Source organism: Peromyscus leucopus, chromosome 16_21 (assembly GCF_004664715.2).
Source record: "Peromyscus leucopus breed LL Stock chromosome 16_21, UCI_PerLeu_2.1, whole genome shotgun sequence".
NCBI classification, from domain to species: Eukaryota; Metazoa; Chordata; class Mammalia; order Rodentia; family Cricetidae; genus Peromyscus; species Peromyscus leucopus.
In genome coordinates, this window is record NC_051084.1 from 25792838 (window position 1) to 25806458 (window position 13621).

General features: G+C 46.2%; 1 protein-coding gene across 35 annotated transcripts in view; it reads right to left on the reverse strand.

Annotated features, from left to right (window-relative positions):
• Ank3 (ankyrin 3) overlaps window positions 1-13621 on the reverse strand; it is a 484120-nt gene that overhangs the window by 187387 nt on the left and 283112 nt on the right. For 23 of the 35 annotated variants that reach the window (XM_037199680.1, XM_037199690.1, XM_037199685.1 and 20 more), the window contains exons 6-8: window positions 13233-13418; window positions 12519-12542; window positions 11270-11368 (exon numbers count right to left, since the gene is read on the reverse strand). In XM_037199680.1, the coding sequence (XP_037055575.1) occupies window positions 11270-11368; window positions 12519-12542; window positions 13233-13418 (309 nt within the window). The remainder of the gene's footprint in view (window positions 1-11269; window positions 11369-12518; window positions 12543-13232; window positions 13419-13621) is intronic. The other 12 variants (XM_037199673.1, XM_037199672.1, XM_028877240.2 and 9 more) reach the window with 1 other exon arrangement.

A 13621-nucleotide genomic window follows, 5' to 3' on the forward strand; every position in this document is an offset into this window, starting at 1 on the left:
GGGGGAGAGGGGCTCATGAGTTCTTACCCCCAGCTAAGAGCTATTGGCAGTTAGTGGTTGCTAGGGAGGGAGTGTTCATTTTCTTCAGGGGTGTGGACTCTTATAGGTTGCCCATGCTCCAGTGGGTGCCCCTATGCCCATGCACACACAGGCAGCTTTAACTGGACTCAGTGTGGTAGGAGAAGAAACAAACAAAACAAACAAATGAGGATGTGAAACTGGAGTTGGGAGGAGGATGTGGGGGCACAGTATGGGGGAAACTGGAGGGGATGGGGAGCATACAGTCAAAATACATTGTACGATTATAAAGGAACCTAAGGAACAGAGACATGAAGGCTTTTAACTCAGGAAAACGTGAGGTCGGGAGGACGCTGAAGAATGAAACAGTAGAGTGGGGCTGGAGAGATAGCCCGGCATTTCTGAACGCTGGCTGCTCTCCCAGAGGACCCAGGCTTGAGTCCCAGTTTCCCCATAGCGGCTCACAACCATTTCTAACGCCAGTTCTAGAGGATCTGACGCTCTCTTCTGGTTTCCATAGACACTAGGCACACAGGTGGTACAGACATGTACGTGGGCACCACACTCACGCACATAAAATAGTAAAATTTAAAAAGTTTAAAACTCCATTAAAATCAATTTGCTTTCTGTATATTGAAGAAAGTCATCTCAGAATTTAAGTGAAGTTGCCTAAAGATGTTAGATTTCCAGTGATGCTCCTCATAAACACAGTGGTTTCAATAAAGCATTTAACCTACTTTTCTAACATTGGGCCACTCCAGCTGGAAAAACAAAACACAGAGGGCCATCAGAATGGTAAAGTTTTCTTACTACTCAGTCAACATTAATAAATCTGGAGCTTATTTCCATGTGGGATTTTTTTGCTTCCTTTCTCCCTACAAAGTAAATCATCTCTTGCAGATTTCCAGGATCCCAGCTCATTGGAAACTTAGTGGGTTTTTTTTTTTGGGGGGGGCGGGAGGTAATTTACCTCCATCAGTCTTTGGATAAATGGGACACTTGCTAATGTCTTCGATACATGCAGGAATGAAAATGGTGCCTCTGAGGCTCCTACCGAAACATGGCTAGGAAAAGATGCCTCTGCAAGTTTGCAGAGTCCTCCCCATCCTAAGGACTTCATCCTCCTCATCCTGCAAGTGTGTAGAGCCCTCCTCATCCTTAGGAGCTGATATGTTCTCCTAAGGACCAAGATGCAGTTACCGCCAATAGCCAGACCCTCCTCCTCAGCTTCCAGGCATGGCTGCAGCACACTGTGTCCTGTGCTGACTCTCCTCCAGCCCAAAGGATGCCCTAGCTCTGATGGTCCAGAACTGAGGTCATGTGACTTGAGAAAGACAGCGTGAGTTCAGATCCCCGCCCTGCCACTTTACTCTTGGTAGGAAATAGGATCAGCGACTCATTGGTGACTTCAATTGGTTCCTCAGTAAAAATGTTTGTTCTTGTGGATTTCAAAGGGGATGCTACATATGCACGCCCTTTGTAAGCTGTAAAATACAGTATAAGCCGGGCGGTGGTGGCGCACGCCTTTAATCCCAGCACTCGGGAGGCAGAGGCAGGCGGATCTCTGTGAGTTTGAGGCCAGCCTGGGCTACCAAGTGAGTTCCAGGAAAGGCGCAAAGCTACACAGAGAAACCCTGTCTCGAAAAACCAAAAAAACAAAACAAAACAAAAAAAAAACCAGTATAAACCTAGGTTGCTATTAAAGTGCTATAAGCATTAAGGTAATGGTTAAGAGCCAGTAGTTTTTGTTTTGTTTTTTTTTAAAGGAGATCTTAAAAGATTTCTATGATGCAATTTTGGGCAACTTGTAGATAAAGACTCTACCAGCCTGACCCTGGTAAATATTTCCTAATCCTGCCTTATCAGAAGAGTCGTGGGACATGTTTATTAAAAATGTGGATGGCGAAGTGCCCGCTGCAGCCTTCGTGAATCAGCGAGAGACCTTTAATTATGAACTATGGGGAAATTCAATTTCACTCTCAAGACTTACTGGGCCTCTCCCCTTGTAGCGACAGGCTCGTCTTGTATGTCTTGCCAAAAATGTGTGTTCCATGTCTTTGTTATGAGGTCATCAGATTTCTGGTTATGGAGAGTTCATTCCGAAACATGATTTACCAAAGAATAAGGGATGGATTTAATTCATCTGGCAGAGAACAAACTGCCAGTCATCAGGAGAGAATGCTTTCTTTGGGATGGCCTGAAGCATGCATCAAGTCTATACTCAGGCACACATGGGGTCTCTAGTGTCAGAATCTTCCAAGTTCATTGCTACCTCTGTGTGTGTGTGTGTGTGTGTGTGTGTGTGTGTGTGTGTGTGTGTACACATGCAGAGGCTGGAGGTTGACATCAGGTATCTTCCTCAATTGTTTTCCAATTTACTTTTGAGCCAGGGTCTTTTCCTGAATATAGATTTGGATCAGATTTCACTGATTCGGCTAGGCTGGCTGGTTGGCTATTGAGTTCCTAAGCTCTTCCGATTTCTCCAGTGTCAGGGCTGTAGATAAGTGTTGCCATGCCTGGCTTTTTATATGTGTTCTGGGATCCAAACTCATGTCCTCAGGCTTGCACATCAGGCACTTTCCTGGCTAAGTCATCTCCCCAGCCCCCTAGTTTACTGTTTCTTATCCCAAAGAACTTCAGCATCATTCGCCCACAGTTACTTCCTAGCTTCCTGGTGTAAATTGGAAATCATCGTCATCACTCACGGCTTCATGAAGAGCTGTAAGTGGAGTACTATGTGGCACACTCACTACTGCACCTGCTTTTCAACAACAGAGGAACTGAGATGGTTAGAATTCAGTATGAGTTTCTTCCACCTCTTGGTAAAGTCCCTGTAGTGGGAGAACTTAGAGATGCTCTCGGGGGCTGTTTGGTGTCCCAAAAGGAGCAATCTCATGGTGAGCACCAACTTCTAGACCCTCCCTCTGCCCATCCTGGGATGTGGCCCCACTCCACGGCATGGCTGTACATAGGTGGTTGGCGCAGTGTGTTGGAGCAGTTGTGTTGTGGATACTGGACTGCTGGGTGTGTCATCTGTAGGGGACCCTCCTATGCACAGAGGCTGAGCCACTCAGGAGCTCTGTCATCACACGCTAGGCATTATGAAAACCAAAACTGCCTCCAGGGTGCAAAAGATCAGAGTACATTATACATAAATATGGAAATGCCATAACGAAGCCCCTTGTTTTGTATAATATATAGTATAATAATTTGCTAATAATGAACAAAAGTCCTAACCTTCCGAGGAGAATGGTGCTCCCTCATCCCTTGAGAGGCTCTGGGAGGATTGCAGAGAGGAAAATGCACCCAGCGTCAGTCATGCCTCACCCACAACCCTTTTCCACAGGTGACCGGGGACAGCAAGAGCTCCCATCCAAGCCTAGCATCCCTTCCGCACACCTTACAATGCTCAAGAACATGTCTATCGTAGCTTCTCCATACAGACCAGCAATGCCCCCCTTCCATCTGTGGGCCCCAGGCCAGTGCCCTCAGGCTGGCCGCCACTGCTCTGATTGGCCCTACCACTCTTCTCCAGCCTCATTCACACTTGCGTCTGAGCTGCAGACTCCACTGCTTTTCCCCTTTAGGTTTTGAATCCTGTGTGCTGCTGTGCCTCCAACTGTCTATGCTAGAATGTGCTCCACCTCAGAGCTCTTTCATATCCTGGCTGACTCCAATAACGGTGTTTCTACTGGAGTGTCACATCACCAGGCTCTCCTACTATATTAATCTGTGCAGATCTCCCTCCTGAACCTGTCTTCATAGATCCTCTTGCTTCAAAGTGGGAGAGCCGAGTCAATGACCATGCATGGGCCCAGAGACACTTACCCTGTGATTCAGGCTTTTGCAACGTGCTAACGTATTCCCTTTATGGGCCTCTCTGCCCGTCTATATTCCTCAAATCACTAAAGGAAGGGTCCATTTCCCCCCAATTTCCAGGGGGTCACCTGTAGTAGCAGAGAAGAGGATGAGGGCACATCTGAGCAAAAGTACGATCTGAGGACAGCCAGTGTGGAAAATGTGCTGGAATGTTCAGCAGGAGGTCAGGCCAGGGCATGGCAGCCCAGTACAGCTCCTCGAGCTAACTGGTAGGAAGGAAATTTCTATAGCTAGAGAATAATTCTTTTTTTTTTTTTTTAAGTGCAAATGAGGAAAGCTAAGCTCTGCTGACTCCGACCTTAATAGAATTTTTGATTTGCAGGATTTCAAAATAGGATTTATTCAGGTCATCGAGAAACACTCTCCACAAATGGACTGAACTTCTAGGGGAAATGGGAGAGGAATGCCTTTCAATTTCTGTCACTTTTTTTGTTCATTATTGGAGTTCTTCCTTCCCCAAGCTATGACATATGACTAACTTTTTTTTTTTATTGAAGATTTGTTTTATTTTTTTTATCACGTGTGCATCTCTGTATATGTGGGTGCTGGGGCCAGAAGGGGGCATCAGATCCCCTGGAGCCTCAGTCGTGAGCTGCCTGACTTGGGTATTCTCCAGGTCCTCTGTTAGAGCAGCAAGTGTGCTACACTGTTGAGCCATCTCTCCCGCTCCCTGAATCACCTCTTGGAGGTTGACCTTGTATTGACCTAGGCCACAGCAAACTGTACCCTAGTACATTCTGGAAGTGACATTTCTGACTATTAGAAGTGCTTTCAGAGAGCTGCCACCAGGCTACCTACTGGACATGTGCCATGCTCTTGAGGGAAGTCTATGTTAGAACGAGTGCATTCTCCCCTGATGACAGAGACGGCCACCACCACCAAGCTGTGAGGAGCTCCTGTCGTGGTGCTGGCCACACATCTCAAGCATGATGAACATGGACATGTCATGACGTCACCATGTATTACGAACTCTTAGTGAACTCACTGTGTGTATGACAATGTTGCCACTGGCAAGAGCACCAAGGGTAAACTGCAAGGCCTTATGGGAATCTAGCAGTGCGACTTCAGTCGGCTTAGTCTTGAAACTCTATGCTCTGTGGTGAAAGGAGGAAGGGAAGCCCAAAGCCATCTCCATCAGTGCCAGACAAGATGGCTGGCAGTGTGGAAGGGGCTATGTTTGATAGACAAGTTCTCTATTAGTTGTTTAGAAAAACTAATTAGCTGGATATGGTGGTGCATGCCTTTAATCCCAGCATTTGGGAGAAAAAGATGGGCAGATCTCTGTGAGTTTAAGGCCAGTCTGATCTGTATAGTGAGATCCAGGCTAGCCAGAACTCCACAGTAAGACCCTGTCTCAAAACAAAGCGCAATATAACAAACAAACAAAAACAAAACAAAACCCCCAAAATTGTAGGTCAGGCGAGGAAGAGTGGTACATGTCATTGATTCAACTTCTTGGGAAGCTGAGACAGGAGAATCACAAGTTTGAGGGCAGCCTGGAACATGCAGGGAATCCTTGTCTCCAAAAATAAAAAAGGCCTGGTGATGAAGGGACCCACCCCAGACTATAACAGTGACCAATGGCACAGTGAAGGGCAATCTGCCCAAGGTTACATGTTTCCTCTTTCTGCTTCACATTGCCTGCTAAGAAACTCACCTCTTGGGGTGAGGAGCAAATAAATCCTACACCATATGGAAAGATAGCAAAAGTGTGAATAAATCTACAATCAATATATTTCTAAAAAGAAAGCATGCAGAGATTCTCCAAGGATATGGGACTTAGAAAGGTTGAGATGGCGTGCAAGTTTTAAGAATAATCTACACAAGGGTAGATTCCTCGGCCTGCCTGGCAAAAATTCACTTATTTTGTCCCTTCCAAAATAGAAATGCTAACACAACCATGGCAACAAGGGTATGGTGGATGTAGGGACTATGTGCAGTGGCCATGTTCCTATAACTCACATTCTTTTACTAATGTTCTCAAATCCTCATTTCCATTTTAATGTTTTTCAACATTTTGATGTAGTAGAGCCTACATTTGGAGATAAATCTATTTTAAGAACAGGCATGTCTATGAGGATAAACATGCAAATAAGTAGAAGTTACAGGTGGCTTTTTACTTCCTTTTATTTGATCACAAAATGAACTCTTATTTTGAGGGAAACACATGCATGTAAAGATTCTGTTCAAAGTCCAGTCTCCTTAATCCTGAACCCCTAAAACAAACATTAGGGGTTCAGCTACACTCCTAATTGGGGTATGCTGATGTCCCTTTACACACCCTCTGGAAGTTGTCTAAACTGTGCCCTTACATCCTGAGTCTGAGGTCCTGATGCCAGCACCCATGGCTTGGTAGTCCGATCTTCCAAGGTCATCTATTGTGTGATGCTCAGAGAACCTCGTCTTTCACCAATCCCATTCTTGGGGGGATTCCACTGACTCTCATGGCATCCTTTCTCCCTCAGTGCAGCTGACCTTGGTTGGGGAGCAGCTCCTAAGTCTAAACATGTTTCAGGCTGAAGCAATGGGAGTTTGGTGAGCTGGGAAAGAACAGGGCTTGAGAACAAGATCCACCCAGATGTAACGGGTAAGGAAACTCAGAAGTAATGTCTTCATTCTTTCTGGAATTTTCTAAGTTTATCCTGGTGCTGAGTTATCAACTCCATAGACTCCACGATGTATAAACAAGACATAGACTTGACCTTGAGGAATTCAAAATCTCACATGTGTACAGCAGGGCATGGGAGGGTGCTCTCCATGTATTTTTACTACACTTCAGTCCTCCCGTATTTTTTGAGATATTAAGCATACAAGCCTAATGTGGAAGAAGGAATTTAGTACATGCTTAATTAATTATAGCTTTAAAATCATTGTTGCCATAAATTCTACCTGAGAGGAAAGGAAGGAAATGGAGGATTTCTTGATGCTGCTCACACTTATAGCCTGCCCTCGGTTGAACGGAATGCTGCAGAACCTTCTGGTGACTCCACTGGTATGCTGGTATGCCAAAGGTGCCTTGTCACAGCGGGGAGACAAAGGGCTCTCTGGCCACAGAAAGATCCTGCCTTCTTGTTTCCAGAACAGTGAGGAATGGTTTGTGGGAACAAATGGCTTTTCATCTCCGAAAAGCTGCAGCCATAAGCAGCACACTCCCTGTGCACAGTGAGTTCTGCCCTGGAAGGCGGAGAGGGTGAAACTCTTGCCAAAGTCAACGGCATGGAGGCCAGTGTGGAGAGAAGTCTGGGAAGCCAAGAGAAGCTCCGGACAGCGCCGTGGAAGCTAAGCACAGGGCTGTAGATAACGCACAGCGTAGACAGCCAGCAGAATGTGCAAAATGGACAAAATCACGGTTAACATGACTTTCCAAGACTAGTGAAGAGTGGAAACCTACACGTCAGGGAGCAAACACCTTCCTGGAGAGGCAGGTGACATTCAGAGATCACTGTGTCACAGTAGGGAAGGCAGGCCTCTGATGTGGGGGTGAGGGGTGGGCGTGGGGGTGGGGGCTTTGCCCTCATCTTTTCTGTCAGCCCCAAAGTGTTACATATCTGTTCTGGGTACTATTACACAAGCCTCTTGGCCTAGGCAAGTGTTGAACACCTGGAATGTTCTTGAGAAGCAGGACATGAAATGTTAAGAGAAGGTCTCGCACTGTAGCCCCGACTGGCTGGAACTGGTTACATACATCACCCTGACTTCAAACTCGCAGAGATCTGCCTGGCTCTTCCTGCTGCGTGTAGTACCATGCTCAGCCCAAGGGATATGCATTTTAACTTCAGTTTAAATTATAATCAGCCATACTCATGAATGGCTCTGGCAGTCCAGGTGTGGAGTAAACAGCTCTGGATTCTTGCTTGGGCTCCAAGGGTCTTCAAAATATGAAAAGTAGATCTATCACATGACCCAGCTATACCACTGCTGGTATTTATGAGCAGGACTCAGCATATCAGAGAGATCCTTACATACCAATGTTTACTGCCAATATTTACAATATATTATATACATGTATATATATATGTGTGTGTATATGTATGAAATTGTCCAATAACTGAATTAGTAAAATGTGTAAAATGAAAGTACTTATGTATTTATATATCCATATTCCATGTACAAACCTGCGTATATTAAAGGTTTGACGTCTACCTTTGTTATATTATATTATTCCCCAATTCATCGCAGTCACCTGGCAACAAACACGTTCCTTTTCTATTGCATCCCTCTAGAGCTACTCTGTCTGTTTTAATCTGTAAACCACATGGAATCTTCTAGAGCCAATCTCTAACCCTTTCAGGGGTCAGACCAGGAAGTGCTCCTTCAATCAATGGGAGGGACTTGACAACTATCCACTTAATGCGAATTGCCCTTTCATCATCACCCCAGGGCGTAAGTGTCCCTTCCTGGAATGACAATCAGTGGGGCCTCTGGAGTGGCTCAGTTACCATCTCTTCCCCAAGAGAGGGAGGATTTGCTACAAGAGCAAGGGTCACGCATCAATTCCAATGGGTGTCAAAGCTGTCATAGCTGACTCAGTTCAGGCTGCAGAAGGCTGATGCTGCGCTGCAGCGGTTAGCAGTCAACCCGTGGAGGACCCAGGGGTGGTGTGGGTGAGCTGCGTAGATAATATCAGAAGAAGTGCTGATGGCGTCACAGTTTATAAACACAGGGCAAAGGCACAGTGCAGAAATCAAAACTGATAAAACGCAAGTCTGGGGAACGTGATGCTGGAATATGGGCACGTCCTGCCTGTGAGTTGTCGGAACTGCTGCTGGGGTGGACATTTGCTTCTCCTTGGTCATACTGCTTTGTTTCTGTCCTTCGTCTGTTTCAGAAACATCTACACCTGCAGGTGCCGCCTGGCTCCTATTTGGCAGCATTTTTACTAGGTTACATCTGCTCTCTGTGTCCCTCCCTAGCCTACGGTGCTGCCAATGGGTTCCAGCCTAAATCTTCAACAGTTCAAGCCTCTACCATGCTCAGTCACAGTAAGAAAACAGAACCCTAATCTCCTCCCCAAAGGACAAAGGGAGCTTTCTGTGGTTTGGTATTTTACCTCTAAATATCTCCTACACCACCATCCACACCTGCTTCTCAATCTGTGATCTTTGGTTATAATTCGCAGCCAGTTCCTAGCCAATGAAACCAAAATCTTCCCCTTTACCACTCTGAGCAGAGTGGAGGTAACCCTAATTGCCACTTTTACCTGCTCCGTTCCAGAGGGAGCCATGACGGAAGACACCTCTGAATTTAGGCAGGGAGAGACCTTAGTAAAAATGACAGTCTGCTAATGATGCCGTCACGAGGAACTTGGGATGTAAGATGGGCAAGCTCTTTCTAAAGAGGCTTCTCTGGCACTACAAAGCCAGTCATCCATCACAGCCAACAAAGAGAATCAGAGGCTGCCGGGAGTAAGCAAGAGTGCAGGGCTCCTAACATAATATACAGCCCAACTTCATCACAGCCTTTTCCATGTGGTGTTGGGAAGCCTCATCAATTGGGATAGGCTACGGAGGATGGTTTTTGGATTCAGCAAAAAGCAGCAGGTGTGGCCTATTTTACACCAACGCAAGTGTAATTATTTTACATCACTTCGGGGATGCTTGTGAGGCTAACACACAGGTCTGAGGTTTCCATGCATCTTTAATCAATAAAGGATCATGGCTCATAATGAGCACAGCCATTGCTGGGAGGGGAATGGATACACTGGAGTTGCCTAAAGGGGTGTGACAATACTGCCATTTTTCTCTTCATTTGCTTAAGCATTCCCTCACATCTAAACTTATTTTCAGCAGCAGTGGACAATTTCTCAATGATTGCAGAGGCCAACTTCAAAGCCATTCTGACTTGGATTTTCTAAATGTCCTAATTAGAAGATGTGGCTTAATGAGGTTTTGACTATGCTGTGAATTATGCAAATAAAAGCAGAAATGGTCTTTGGTGTTAGCTTTGGCTGAAGGAAGTACTCGGAAGTCCTTCAGAGAGTCGAAGTTGGCCTTGGAGCAAAATGGGGGCACTAGCAGGACTCCAAGTGACAAGTGGCAACTTTCTCCAACCACTCAAACCAACAGAGATTTTCAATAAATGGATGGCCAGAGTGGAAATCTATGTTGGCACCACCTGAATGCTCATGAATTTTTCTGAAACTAATGAACCATAAGAAGACTGGCCAACTGTTGGGGGTGGTGCTGCACGCCTTTAATCCCAGCACTTGGGAGGCAGAGGCAGAGAACTCACTTTGTGAGTTCAAGGCCAGCCTGGTCTACAAATTGAGTTCTAGGACAGCCAAGGCTGTTACACAAAAAAAATCCTGCCTTAAGTTAGATGAGGGAGACGAAGTAAGCGATTTAGTTTTCTGGGTCTGAAGTCCTGCCTGCTCTAAACACTAGCTCAAGGATCAGGGCTAAGCCTACCTGGCCTGTAAAACAGGGATGAATTAAGCTTTTCTTCTTGAGGTCTAAGGCTTGGCCTGGCACTGCTTACCTAGAACTCTTTCAAAGGTAATTTTACTTTTAGTGCTATACAGCTAGTACTGGCCTTACATTCCCATCTCACCTCACCCCATCCTTCTAGAAGATGAGCTCACTGCAAAGAAAATGCCTCAGATGTGGTGTGCTGCTACGTGGCCGTGTTCTGGCCAGAACTTTCTATGACTCCACAGTGAGCTGATATCACTTTATTATGGCTCTTACTTCATGATTTCATTGAATTCATCTTACAGATAGTAAACTTACAACAAACACAGGGAATTTCATTCATGTATACAATATATTATGATCAGAACCACCCTCTCACTTCCCCCTCCAACTTATTTGAACCACCCTAACACACCCCTCCACCAACTTCATACACCCTTTAAGGATATTGCATTCAGTTGAATTAGTGCTACCTGCGCGCATGGGTTTGAGGCCATCCACTGGAACATGGGTAACCCTACAGTGGCCCCAGTCTCAGAGAAAAATGTCTCTCCTTCCCCCAGTCACCATCAACTGCCAATAGCAATCCCCTCAGGGGACTAGTGGGCCTAGGGAGTTCCTCCCATATCCACACAATTGCACAGTTTCTAACACTTCTAGAATATTTCACATGGAGAACTGCCCATAGTTCTCAGCTGTGGGAATTTCAATTATATGTATTTCCTCTGTCAGAGTTCATTATTTGTGACCCATCCCATCGACATATACTCCCATTCTTTGTATATCTTCCCTCCAGGAAACAAGCATGTCTATGTAATAACAAGAAATACGTTAGGTGAGGTAATAAGTCCAATTTCTCAACGATGGGCGGGCCATGCCCCCGCCTACTCCCGAGCCTGGGAAATGAGACGTCAATGTCCTTTGAGATGCTCTGAAGATGCGGTACTCTGCCATGTACTCACCCTCGCGGTGAAGTCCACAGCAGCCGCTCGGTTTAACAGCAACGTGGCCACGTTAATGTTCCCATAGTGAGCAGCTATGTGGAGCGGGGTGAAGCCACTCTGCGAAGAAAACACAACAAATGGTCAGTTGATCCCTTCCAGCTCCTCTTTTGCTCAAATAAAAATGAGGGAACAAAATATGCTGGGTCCACATTCCATTCTGCGCTAGGCTTCCGTCAGGGTCAATGGCTCATCGGGTTTCTAAGGAAACCCAAATTCACTGGCAGAGGGAGAGCCAGGGAAAACCCAGGGATGGAGACTGATCAGTTTAAGGGATCTGCTAGCAGAATTGTGCAGAAGCCAACATCTCAAAAACCCTCATAGTTCACAGCTATGTGGCTTCACTACTACCGCTGTTTTAGGGAGGTAAGAGAATTGGCCATGGAAACTCATGAAAACAAATTCTATTAGTTTTACACAACATAAATGCAGATTAACCAATAGTAAAGGTCAGTTTTAAGGACTAAAGCAATTTGGGGGTGGGCAGAGGTATTATACCATCGAGGTGATTCTTAAACTGAGGAAGAGCACGTTCTACAGAGAATTGAGATGCTCATCTGTTCCTTAGCATGGGCCTCCTCAGCAACACAATTTTATGGATGCTTTTCTACCAAGTTATTTTACTTCCTTAAAAAATGCCAAACATGCAGCGATTCACTTATTTTCCCTCCCCCCAAAAAACTGTAACCTTAGAAGAGGTGATGCGTGTCTAGATTGTTAGCAAGCTTCTTAGCCATGCTAGCCGTCATTGCCTCTCATGGGAGGTGGGGTCGGATTGCACCATTCTGAGTAACTCTCCTGTTGCTGACACCATGGAGGGTAAGTGTCATGCAGAACCCTAACGACTGAGTCCCGGAGGAGTGGAGCGACAGGGGTGTCTGCAGCTTCAAGTACAGCCGATAAGCATCAAAAGTATCAGAGGGCTTCATCTCTGTTACAATACTCATAAGGTATTTCGAGGATTCCTACGATCTTCCTTCCCAATGCCACGTTCAGCTGCAGAAAGCCCTGGCAATTAACCTGCTGTCTGCTCTGGCACATGCTCCTTTCGAGGGGTAGGGGGTGGGTGAAGCGGGAATCTAGCCTACAAAAGGCAATGCAGAGAAGGAGGGGGGTGGGGGGGGAGGGGATGAGGCAGCAAACCTAGGAAATGGAAAGCAATGAAGCAGATCCCGATTACACAGATACGGAGACAGATACATATATATACCTCGGTTGCTCTATTCACCACCATCTAGGTTAACACATTGGGAGGCAAAGAGGAGGAAAAAATGAACGGTTAGTTCACTCGGTGACATGGACTGCAGAAAGCTCATGGCGGCTACGGGATGAAGATGGAAGCTAGGATGGAAGGGAATTGGGTGCGGGAGGAAAGCTGGACTCAACGAAGGACGGCCACACAGAGACCTCGTCCACTGCCCCGTTGCCCCCATAAAGACTTCCAAGCAAGACAGTTCGGAGTCTTCGGCTGCAGCTCTTTCCCTGCGGCATGCTTTCCACAGCTCATCATCTCTCCTGACTGTGCAGCCCGCCTATCACCGGAAAGGTCCACCCCTCAGGTTCGCACACATTATCACTCGCATTTTGTAACTTGGCCCCGACGGTCGAGCTGCACTGTTCAATACATTGCTTTGTGATATGAAAAGGAAGGAAACTGTAAATGCATGGAAATCCTTTTCTTTGGAGGTGGCCTCCCCTTTCAGCATGCATAAGGCGACATGAACAGCATTCTCTGGTTTCTCAGGTTGAGGCAGGGGAGTAACTGCATTGGCTGGCACGGACACACGTTCTCATTCTTTTTAATGACATCCTATTTTTTTTTTTTTTTGGCACAAGCTTGCCAAACGGGAGACCACGTGTTCCTGGAGGTCGCCCGTCTGACTCAGGACAGGGCTGTGAAAGGCTGGGGCGACCCGGGCCCTACCTTTGACTCCACGTCCGCGTTGTTGTCGTTCTGCAGGAGCAGAGCCGCCGCCTTGGTGTCATCCTTCCGGGCCGCGATGTGGAGGGCTGGGAGACGCACTTTTCCCTTCGTGTCATTTTCCAGCAGGAGGGACACAACCTGGTCATGACCTTGTTGCAGAGCTACAGCCAATGGTGTGAAGCCGTCCTGTGAACACAAGGACGGGTCAAGGTCGGCCAAGTAGCTACTACTGCTCTGTGATTCAAATGACCAAATCAGGGGGCAATGAAAGGGATGACTGAGGATCAGCTTTTGTTTAGGATTTTTGACGCTAACATAGATTTAAGAGCACATAAGCATGCACCATTTACTTATATACTTCTATAATTACATATGTATATATATTCAAA